The sequence below is a fragment of the Arachis duranensis genome, chromosome 9 (assembly GCF_000817695.3).
Source record: "Arachis duranensis cultivar V14167 chromosome 9, aradu.V14167.gnm2.J7QH, whole genome shotgun sequence".
NCBI lineage: Eukaryota > Viridiplantae > Streptophyta > Magnoliopsida > Fabales > Fabaceae > Arachis > Arachis duranensis.
The window spans coordinates 84,876,443-84,889,187 of record NC_029780.3 but is presented as its reverse complement, the minus strand read 5'-3'; the positions used below and the strand labels follow the sequence as shown (position 1 = coordinate 84,889,187).

The 12,745-nt window shown below is 32.9% G+C and overlaps 1 protein-coding gene across 1 annotated transcript; it reads left to right on the top strand.

Annotated features, from left to right (window-relative positions):
- Positions 1–11,724: 11,724 nt before the first annotated feature.
- LOC107466070 (uncharacterized) lies at positions 11,725–12,213 on the top strand. The gene has a single exon (XM_016085055.1). It carries the CDS (start codon positions 11,725–11,727, stop codon positions 12,211–12,213), a length of 489 nt encoding a protein of 162 aa, XP_015940541.1.
- Positions 12,214–12,745: the final 532 nt, after the last annotated feature.

Genomic DNA, 12,745 nt, shown 5'->3' with positions numbered 1-12,745 from the left:
GTTATATATTCAATAATTTATTGAAAAAATATTAATATAATGAATAAAAAAAATTTCAAAAATATATTATTTAAAGAATAGGAAAAAATAAACTCTAATTAATTTTAATTTAGAGATAATCAGGTACCTGTCCATTTCTGTACCTGACACGTAAGTATTTTTCGTTCATAGTTAATGGAAAAACACCCACAGAGACTGCGTTATATCACGAAAATAAAGAATATAAATCGAAATGGATCGTTTTTATTGTAAAAAGCGATATTGTCATTCTAAAAAATGAATAGAACCCGAATTGGTAGTTCACTCAATTAATTTAAACTTGCTTTAAAATTTAGATTACGTATTTGATAATCATAATCATTTTTCAATAAGAATATATAAATGTCACGCCAACAAATTTCAAATTCCGAATCTTATTTAAACGATCCTAAGCTGCCTACTATTAGGATAAATCTGCTTTCAGTTCTTTATTTATATTATACTACTAACGTTTAATGAATTTCAATACTGAAAATTCATATGCTTACAAAGCATAAAAATTAAACTACTAAAATACTCCTTATCTTAAAATATATGAAGAGATCATATAAGGTGAAATTGTTATTTTCTTACATTCAATCGTTACGCGATTTTAAGAATGACATGTGCAAAACAATATACAAAGCAAGACAGAAAATTAAAAGAAATACAAATTGTTTGAGCAAGTAACTATCGAATTGGTTGAGGTGAATATGAACAAAAATATTATCAAATAAAAAAAACTAATATTATATTTATTAAAGATGAATTTTGTGTGACAAAAATATTCAAATAATTTTTTATTGACTTTTTAATAAAATTCTCAATTTACTCATATCTTTTATTTTCAACCTTAACTCCACTATACTCTCTTCAATTTTTTATTCTTTAACAAAGACTTCTTTTTCTTTATCCACCACCGCACTGTACTTCCTCTCCTCTCATTCTTTCTCAAGCTCTTTTCTTTTCTTCTTCTTCCTCTTCTCCGAAATTTCAATTGCGAAATTGGTGGAGGACTTCTCCTCTAAGGTTTTCTTCTTCCTCTTCTCCTCGCTGATATCGTGGTGTGTGGATCCAACATTGTTAAGAATTTGAGTTTGTTCATTTGATTCCTGAGAAAGTTGAGTAGGCTTGTTTCGAAAGGGGTTGTTCTCGGAGAATAAGGAAGTGAGGGCGATGCTTAATTTCGGCACAGCGACAAAGAGCGAGGAAAAAATACCGACGGTGGAAGGGGTCGAAACTAAGTTGGTTTGAGGAGACTTTTAGTTTCTTTTTGTCATTGTTTGAACTTAAGAATATACTGAATTAGAAATTTAGAATTGGATAGCAAAAAAAAATCCTAAATTGGCACTACGAGACAGAGTAGAAAAACACGATGTCAATTTCAAATTTGAAAGAAGTTGTACTTTTGGTGACCATAAAGAGTTGTGAAAATTTAGAATTTTTTTAAAAAGAGACGGTGATAGAGTTGAGGTTGAAGATAAAGAATAGGAATAATTTATAAATTTTATTAAAAATTAACAAAATAATTAAGATTTAAATATTTTTGTCACACAAAATTCCATCTTTTATAAATATAATGTTAATTTTTTTTGTTTAATAGGTATTTTTTTAATGTTCATATATAAAATTTATGGTTACAAATAATTATTTTTATAAAAAAATATATATATGATTGTAATTTTTTTTTTATCAAAAATAGAAAGGTTTAAACCCGCAATATATATGGTTACAATTTCATGTGAATATGTATTTTACTTTGTATTTGAATACAAATAATGACGACATGCTACTCCATTAATTTTATTGTTAATTTAGTCAGACAATTATCTTGATAAATAGAAAAGAGAGGATTTTTATTAAATTATTATATATATATATAAAAGCAACAGAAAAGCATTGAACGGAAAAAAATTAATGAAAAATAAGGACAAATTACTTTAATAAACCAAATAGCACTTAATATTATCTGAATGTCCCAAATTCAAAAATGTAACGTGAAAGTTCTAAAGCATATTTTTATATAAATTGAATTAAGTCAATTCGATTTGGTGAAACACGTAGTAAATCGAATCTATTGGATTCAAATTATTTGAAAAAGTTTTTGAATGAAAATCGAATCAATTCAATTCGAATTACATTCATGGATAAAATGTTAATAAATCGAATTTAATGAATTCGATTTATAAATAGGTGTAAATCGAACTAAGAAGATTCGATTTAGCCAGCGGATAAAAAGTCCAAGGTAATTCGAAACCATTGGATTCGATTTGATGATTTTGTAAATCGAACATATATCTAACGCGTAACATAATTCTAATCTAATTGATTTGATTTGCATGGATCTTTGCTATATAAGCAAATCGAATTAACTTCATTCGAACTAGGAAACCACATACCCCACCACCCAGAATCAAAAATCTCTGAAAACAACTTGGGAACAACCGAATCTGCACAGATGGAGGAGACGGTGATGGGGATGGTGACGATGACGAGGATGGTGATGAGGTCCCTCTAGCACAGAGAGGCAAGCGGGTCAGACGTCTTTGGCGCTATTTTACCGAATCACATATCCTATGAGGACATAGCAGCTTAGTTACATGTTTTATGTATTCCAGTGTTAGTTATGTATGGAGACTTATTTATTTGCCATGTTTTATGTATTCCGTTATCTGTACTTCAATTTTAGTTATGTATGTTGAGTATTTATGTTACGCAAAACTTTGTTATGTTATATTGTCTTATGAAAAAGAATTCACTGATAAACTTTATGAACATAAGTATTCACTAATCCAAAGACTTGAATATTGTTAAAACACAATGCATGATAAATTTAAATTAACATCCACAGTAGATAGCTATGACTTAAAATAAATCGTACATTGGAAAAAAAACTTTAAACTGAAATACAACATGACACAATAAAAAGCATAAACACTACATATTACTGGCAGTTGCGGAACCAATCGTCACTCCTCTCTGAGGACAACTCCTATGTGTGTGGCCGAGTTGTCAGCAAAGTCCACATCTCTTGGGCCGGTTTGGGTCAGCCTCGCCCATGGAATTACGAATCCTGGTGGTCTTAGGGCATCCCTTAGATGCACGTCTCTTGGCTGAATCCGGTATGACGACTGGACCATCATATGGTGGCAAGAATCCCTCAGGAATCAGAGGTATGAATCTCATCCGATAAACATCACACACGGAGCTAAGACGATATACCTCGTGGACATAGGTGGACCACATCAAGCGTGCATATGCACAATACCGGCGTGGATAATGAAGTGCCTGTAAATAGCCACAATCACATGTCTAGTCCGTGAGGGATACTCTGTATGAGCCAAGTGAAAAGTTCCCTGTCGGAGTGGTCTCAGTCACTGTAAACTCTGAGCTATCCCTGTCATACAAAGTCACGGTAAAGCACCTTGAGGCCTTCAGGTTGGCCTCGATCGCCTTAAGCAGATGCTGACTAAACTGCTGCCCCGTGCCTAACTGTGCCTCGGCCTCTCTTCCCTTCCGAACGAATAGCTCGGCCAATATCCCATATGTGGCCTTCACCAATGCACATATCGGAAGGTTCATCATACCCTTTAGGATCAAGTTCACAAACTCAGATATATTCGTAGTCATGTGTCCGATTCTGCGACCTTCTTTCCGATGCTGAGTCCAATATGCGTAGTCTATTCGATTAGGCCAGTCGCACATAGCAGTAATGAAACTCGACCTCAGTCTTCGCATATGCAGTATTCACTAATAGCCTCCTTGCATCCTTGCCCTTGAAAGTCAAGGCAAAATTAGCCGCCACGTGACGGATGCAGAACACCCTATATGCAGTAGGTGGAAGCCATTCGCCATTAGGAGCTTCCAACGCAGCCTTTATCCCGTTGTGCCTATCTGATATGACTAGTATACTCGGTTGAGGCGTCACATGAGCCCGAAGGTAAGATAGAAAGAATGATTACGACTCTGAATTTTCACCTTCCACAAGTGTAAAAACAATAGGAATGATGTTGGAATTGCTATCCTGTGCAATCGCGATAAGCAGTGTACCACCGTATTTACTGTACAAGTGGGTACCGTCCACATTGACCAATGGCTTGCAATGTCGAAATGCCTCAACACACGGTGGGAATGTCCAAAACAGACGACGGAAATAAGCTGTAAAGTTATCTACTTGCCCACCAACTCAAACAGGACTCGTCTTCAACATAGCTACACTGCATGGCATAGTGATCTACAAACCCAATACCCATCGTGGCAGTCATTGTACAAATCTTTCCAGTCTCTGTAAATTTGTGACACGACCTTCTGTTTGGCCATCCAAACCCTCCTGTACGTCGGTCTGAAGCCAAAGTGTGCCACCGTGGCATTCTATAGTATCATGATCGACGTGGCAGCATTAGCTCTAATCATGGGCAATATGAAGGCCAACATGAGATGATAATCAAGCTTTCTATGGTAACTAGAGATCAATGTGGCTAGACAAATATGAGGACCATTGTACTGTTTTACCTCCCAAATACCTTTGCGCTGGCGGAGGCTAACCCAGATGAGCCATGCGCACCCGCCCCCGAAGTCCTTACACTTGCCATAGTACTTGCGAGGATTCGATTCCAATACCTTGTACTCAACCCCACGGCAAATACTATATGTCTTCATGCTAAATATGACTTCCTCTTTATCTTGAAACTGTTGACCGACCTGAAATTTAGATACACCTCTAGCATTTTGCGTGTCTCTTGCCCCGAAGCCAACAGGTACACTGGGATCTCCCTGAGGTGCCATGGCATCCAAGTCCAGAGCAGAGAAGTGCAGGGGGTACTAATTAATACCTGAACTAGATGCTCGCCCACCCACAGCTGGAGTCGTCCGTGGTGTCTCATTGTCGCTATCATCAGCAATCGTGGCAGGCTCCACATCATCATCATCATCATAATCATCATCATCATCATGCAATGCATCCTTAACCCCATCGGGTGCTCCAACCTCTCCGAAAACCGGAACCATCGCAGGAGAACTGGGCGTCTCAAAAGCAACCTCCCCCAATGGTCCAACCTCACCAACTAATGCATTACAACTGCGATTCAGATTAACTGCAAAGGACGGTGAAGCTACTAAATCTGGCTCAGGTGCAATCACCGGCACTGTTGACGAGGATCCAACAGGCATGGTACTAGAGCAGGCTAGATGTCATGTGGAGTGGAGATTCCTATTCGAACCTCTAGAACTAGATGCCATTGCCAACAGCTCCGGAGTCCTCACCTCAGGAAACTAACTGCGACAATGGAATAGCACTTGGAAATCTTTGTCACTGCTAATAACGAATGAATCATACTTGACATCATCGCGTAATACAAAAACCGGGATTCTATAGAACAACTTCTCCACCCATTTCACACCTTGCAATCCTAGTGTCTGGAGTATAGTACTCTTAAACTCAGCAAAACTAGTCGAAGGTTTGAGAAAAATACTCAGCAGATCCTTGTTAGTGAACTTAATTCCTGATCGCGTTTTTTTCTTAATTGACCCTCTATAGTGCACAAGAACTACAAAACTCTCATCACTAGCCATTATGAATCTCACTCTTCTACAAAATTTCGTGTATGAACTCGTTTTTATACACCTCAGTGCTCTGTAAATCTAATTAAATGTCTTCTAATTATTCCTATAGTAACAAACACAGTAAATCAAAGCAATAAGTTTCGATTTACCATAACGTACGTGCATGGATAAATCAAATTCAAATGATTTGATTTACGTTCATTTACAAATCGAATTCAATCGTTTTGATTTACGTTCATCTTTAAATCGAGTCCATTTATTTTGATTTAGTAGGAAGATGTCAAATCGAATTGAATTGATTCGATTTTCATTCAAGAACTTTTTCAAATAATTCGAATACAATGAATTCGATTTATTACGTGTTTTACCAAATTGAATTGACTCAATTTGATTTATATAAAAATGTGCTTTAGAACTTTAACGTTGCATTTTCTGATTTTGGACATTCAGATAATATTAAATGCCATTTGGTTTATTGAAGTAATTTGCCCCAAAAATAACTTCACATATAATTATACATTTTCTAGCAGTTTAGCACTATGAAACCGAAGAGAAATAAAGAAAACAAAAACAAAAATAAAGAACGAAAAAACTCTAAAATGAATGATATGAGCATATGATAGTGGCCAAGTTATAAATTTATATTTAAATATTTAGATATAATATATTGTTAAATTTGAATTTTACTCAAACGGAACGCTGGTAAAAGTTCTTGCATGTCACTATCAAATGGTACTTGGAAGTTGGAAGAGCGAATAACATTGGAAATCTGAACAAGAGAAGCTCTTTCTGATTTGTATATTTGCATAGGACAGATTCCTCGCTTTCTAGACCCTAACTAAGACAAACAATATTACGCTTATTATTTTTTGTGTGGGAGAGAGTTGAGTGCATCTCATAATGATGGGAGAAGAGATGAGTTTTTTATTGCTATAATGTGAATAAATTGATCTCTCCGATTTGTTTCATTTTTTAAATCAATAATCACAAATCGGATGGTCCGATTTGTGTTTTTGAAAATAAAAAAACTTTTAATGTTGAAATCGGACCGTCCGATTTCTATTTTAAAAAATAAAAAAAATTAAAAATACAAAATGGACCATGCAATTTGTAGTTTTTTTTATCAAACAAATCGGACCCTTTGATTTGTACTTTACTTTTTTTCCAAACAAATCGGACCGTCCGATTTGAATAAAACACCATATAAAAAAAAACACCTAATCTTCCCATAACAATGTATTACACATATATTTATACAATATACAAAAAAATTAGCCACAATATTAGCTTATTCTTTCCTTTTTTTGATATTGGAGTATAATTCTTTTGGAGATTGGAGTACATTGTCTGGCTAGTTCTAAGCTATGATGAAAAGCTTTGTCTTTCTCTTCATTTTGTTCGATTAAGTTATTTATTCAGCATCAGAAAGTTTCAGTAATCACTAATAAAAAACACGCTCATCCTAAAATAGAAATAGAAGTTTGCCATAGTATCTATGAAAAATTCTTGTTTGATTTATGGAGGAAAACTTTCTCATATTCTAGTTTACTTATTTATTTTTTAAATCATGTATTTCACTTTCTTTTTTTCTGGTTTTTCTCCTTTTTTTAGCATTTTTAAAATTAAAGATAAAATATTATTTGATGAAGTAAGAATCTCCTATTTCGTGATTTATTTAAAAAAAAATGCTTCTGATATTTACAAGTTGCGGTATATTATATATATTCATATTTTGTTACACATATTAATTATTTTTTATATATATACTATTAAATAAAGTATATCACATAAATCCGTTTACACGTCTTATTTTAAACAAGATATCTACATACTTACAAGTAAAAAATGCCCTTATATATTTATAAAAGTAAAAATTTTATTTGTATACCAAAATTAATCACTAGTAGTATAAAATATATATTAAAATATAAAATACACATTAAAAATAAATTAAAAATATATATTTATACTCAAATATATGATAACTAATTTTAATATACACTTAACATAATTGATATAAACAAAATTAGTGGGTTCACTTTGTGAAAAAAGTTGATTTGTGAGTAATTTTGGTTATTTTGAATGTCAAGTGAGTTTCTTACCGAAGAGTTTTAATTATGTCACGCTTTTGGGACATCAAAAGACAAAATGAGACATGATATATTGTGAGGCATCAAATTTTTTAAAATGAAAAAGTTGGTAATAAAGTTAAAAAATGTAGATTAATCAAATTTAAATTAAAATAGTTAGGCTCGCATGTGATAGAAGTTATAAATTTAATGTCAATCAACTTTCCACTTTATTACTTTATTAATTTTTTTTATTTTAAAGAATCCAAATTTCTTTGTGAGAGCTCTCAAACTTTGAGAGGAATAATTTTTTAATTTCGTTAATCTTAATTAGTAAATATCTTTAAGACATTTAGTGTTAATTTTAATTATTTTTTACTTTATTAGTATTTTTAATTTCAAATTGTCTATGAATTATTTTACAAATTTTTATTATTGGCTCATAAATTTTTAAATGCCTTTAAATTATTAATAAAAACACGATTACTGTGTTGAAACATATTTATAAATTTTATATAATTGCTCAAATTATTTTAGTTGTTATATATATTATTTTAACGGAGATCTCGGTTTTTATTGTTGAGACATGTTAGACACACTCTCACTCCATCAAAAGTATTTCTGATTTTTTTGAGGGAGGTTAATTTTCGAAATACAGTGCATATCAGAGATTTTGTATTTGATAATATATAAATTAAGGAGAAAATAATATTCCATAATTCTTCTAAACAAAAATCACATGCACAAAGTCCTCTTTTATTATTTATATAAATAGTCCTAGGATACTCTGGCTTTAGGTTAGATTGTAAATTGTATTTACCTTTAGACAATTTACAAGTTAAAATTCCAACTGAAAATGAAGATAAATTATGCTATGTTAATATATGTTAAAAACACATGTAAATCGTCCAAAAAGGTGATGATTTTCATTTAAAAGCTAAATTCCAATAGTTTAAAACGATTTATGAGTAAATTTCGAGACACTTTTGTTACGATTTATGAGTAAAATCTGACACAGTTTTTTTATAGTACAATTGGATCAATTAAAAATATAAAAATTGATATAATTTATTACAATTTAGATTAAATTAGATCATTTATAATTTAATAATTTAAAATATTAAAATTTAGGATTAAGTACGATTTTGATTTTTAAGGTATAGTTTAAAAAATTTTTTTGTCTCTAATTTTTTTTTTTTTGCATACAAAATGGTCCCTAAGGTTTAATTTAGTTTTAAAATCGTCCCTAAGGTTTAACATGGTTTTAAATTTTTGGCAGTGGAAGTAGAGGTAGAGGTGGATCGTGGACAACTTCTTCTTTTTCTTTCCTTCCCTCTTCCTCTTCTTCTTTTCCTCTTTCGCAGGAGTAGAAACACTCTCCTTCTCTTATTTTTTTATTTTATTTTATAATTTTTTATTATGAATAATTTGGTCCAAAAGTTTAAGATTTAAGTAAAAAGTACGATTTTAAAATTTGGTTTTAAACCTTAGGGATGATTTTGTATAAAAAAAAGGTTAGGGACGAAAATAATTTTTTGCTTATACCTTAAGAACTAAAATCATACTTAACCCTAAAATCTAAAAATTATGGAACCAGTCTAAAATTTTTAAATTATAAAATTGTTACCCAGTAAAATTTAGATATCATATGATTTAAATAAAAAAAGAAAGTATAGAAAACAACGCATATAGTAAACAACGCGAAAAATAGATTAAAAGAGAAGGTAACATTAATTTTAAAATTTAGATTCTTAATCAATTATTTAATATCAGATTTTAAAATTTTAAAAATTAGGATTAGTATCCTAAACACATTCACACTACATACGGTTTCACCTAATTCTACCATAATAGAATTTCTGACATTTTGGAGTTTAGGAAAAAATAGGATGGTTGTTTCTTGATGGATGATTTAATACAACTGGATGTCTCTTGTTGTGCGTTTATGTGAATTTTTTTGTCGTTGACTGGTTGTTTATTTTTTTGATATTTACTTCATGGTACGGTATCTCAATTAGGTCCTTTTTTCGACTTTATTTGTTTGTGTTTGACTGCAGGTCATGGAAGATATGTGCCTTATTGAGCTAGAAAATGATGAGATGGAGTTGAGTCATGAGGTTCAAATTGTAATTTATTGTTGATTTAACAATAACTAGATTTTAGAATCCCCTATTAATCATATGTGGTATTAAACAATGTTTGTTGTGAATTGATATGTAGTTACCAGATCACAGTGACCTTCGTGAAAAAAAAATACCAAGAGTTTGATTGCACTTTGATTCTTTTTAACTGGCACATGAATTTTATGCGACCTATACAAGAAAAGTTAGTTTTGTAAGTAAGATTAAGACCACAACATTTAACAAGACAACAAAGGAATTCAAGAAACCGATTAACCAATCTATTCATTATAATCGGGAGTGTTTTAACGAGTCTCGTGTGAGAACAGCAACATGGAAGAACAAGATTATAGCCATGGGATGTAGAGCAAGGATATATGCAAAGTTTGATAGCGAGAAGGAAGATTAGGTGTTGTTGAAGGTAGAATTAAGGCATTCGCATCCATGTTCTTCTAAAAAGTCAGTGCACTACCATGAGTATAGAGAGTTGACCATGTATGCTAAGTGCGTGAATGAGGATAATGATGATGCTAGCACATGACCCAACAAGACATACCTAGCACTGGCTAATGAGGTTGGTGGGTCGTCAGACTTGGATTTCTCAAAAAAAGATGTGAGAAATAACATTACAACCAAACTCTGGTCTATGGATGTCAATGCGGATGTTAAGGGGATGTTGAATTACTTCATGCGAATGAAAGAGATCAATCCAAACTTCTTTTATGCAATAAATGTTGATGAAGATTACACGTTTAGGAGTGCATTCTGGGTAGATGCAAGGTGTAGGGCATCGTATGAATATTATGGAGATATGGTATTGTTTGATACTACATATAGGACAAATAGGTAATATGTTTTTACATTGGAATTTTGAAAGCCTTTTTTGTTTTGCAATAGTCGGATGTTCTTACATGTAGTTGTTGTTTGTATAGGCATGGATTAACGTTTGCATCCTTTGTCGGTGTCAATCACCATGGAAAGTTTATTCTTCTTGGCTGTGTTCTACTAGAAAATGAGGAAATTCTTAATTTTGAGTGGGTGTTCACGCAATAGGTGAAATGCATGGGAATTGCGCTATAGAAAATCATCAGGGACTAGTGTAAGTCCATGTTTGGTGCAATTAGAAAGGTCTTATCGTATACTTGCCACCGATGGTGCATCTGACACATATTAAAGAAGATACCGCAAAAGCTCATAGGTTATGCTCGGTTAAGAGAGTTGAATGCTAAATTGAGCGACATTGTATGAAACTCTCGTTCGGTGGAGTCATTCGAGGATGATTGGGCTGAATTCATAGATGAGTACAACCTAGATTACAGCACGTGGCTATTAGGTTCGTTACTTTAAAATTATATCATTTTTGGTTATTGCTTACGTTTGTGATGTGCTTGTATGTTTTTCTGAATATATGGCATTTTTGCGGTTTTTTGCTGGATATTTAACTATGGTCTTCTGGTTGAGTCTAATCGGTGCTATGGATGGTTTATTTTGTGTAGACCTTTATGACGAACGATGAATGTGGATTCTGATCTTTTCAAGGATGAATTTTAGACTAGTATGAAAAGTACACAAAGGAGTGAGAATATGCACGCATTTTATGGGGGATTCTTACATAGTAAGACTGATTTGGTTTAGTTCGTCCATAAGTATGACAATATGCTTTGGAACAAAGAGCAGAAGGAACTAGCATGAAAAGTACGCAAAGGAGTTATCACGTGTGCATTTTGCTCTGCCTTTGAGAGATAATTTCAACAGGAGTACACCGGCGATATATTTAGGAAGTCCAAACAGAATTCAGTTAAAAAAGGGATTGCACTATCCATGCGTTTGCACAAGAGGGTGACTCGGTTTATGTGAAGGTGGAAGAGGAAAAACTAGTTAATAAGAAGACTTGGTACATTACCTACGGCATTCAGTTTGACTGCTCGACTCATGAGTTTTGATGGGAGTGCAACATGTTCGAGAGTTCAGGCATACTGTGTTGTCACTGCGTTGCTGTGTTTTCATCTTACAAAGTGAATAGAGTTCCTGCCTATTGTGTTCTCCCTCATTGGAGGAAGAACATAAAGCAAAAGTACATCTACATTAAAAGTAGTCATGATGTGAGTTATTTAGATAAGAGTTATAACTTATTCAGAGAGTTATGTGCACACTTCTTTAACGTCACTCAGAAATTCGTGACTTGTGACGACGAAACAACCATGTTGCATGCTACTCTGGACAATGGAAGGACTAAGCTGACTGATTACCATACCAAGATGCGGTCCAAAAGTGTTGCCGATGCCCTTGATACATTGGCCACACAGAGTCTATGCATGGTTGGCATAGAGGACATTCAAGACCCATCAAGAGTCACCACAAATGGTGGGCCAAAAAGTAAAAGGCTTAAAGCTGATATGGACAAGTCAATCAAAAATCTGTGTGGAGGAAAAAGAGGAATTTAGTCGCGGTATGTGTTTGCGTTAATTAAATTTGGACCTTTTGTTAAGATATGTTTGTGGAGTTATTCACATATCTTTGTCTGTGTGGAGATTTTTCAGTATAATCGTTTATAATCCTCTGGAAATAGAGAGTTTGATGCATCTTTTGGACAGAATAAATCGCAAGGATTTGGCAGGTTCATGTCTTTGTTAAACCTTTTTGGTAATAGCTAGTATGTGTTGAATATGGATTCTATACTACTATTTTTGTGATGGTGATTGTAATTTTTTTATGTTAAATGGAATATTTTTCAGTCAATTCATTAGTTGTTTCTTATCAAATATGTTGGATGTCAATTTTACTATGTATGCGGATGGTTATTTTCATTCTGATGTGGATGTTTATTTGGGTATACCATTGTTATTTTAATGATTTACTTTGTGCTGCATACACATGTTCCGCAAGTTTCTTTTGTTATGTGGTTTAGATTTGATTTAGTTTAACATTGGTTGAATTCAAGTTTGGTTTGAGGGATATTACATTTAGATATAAGTG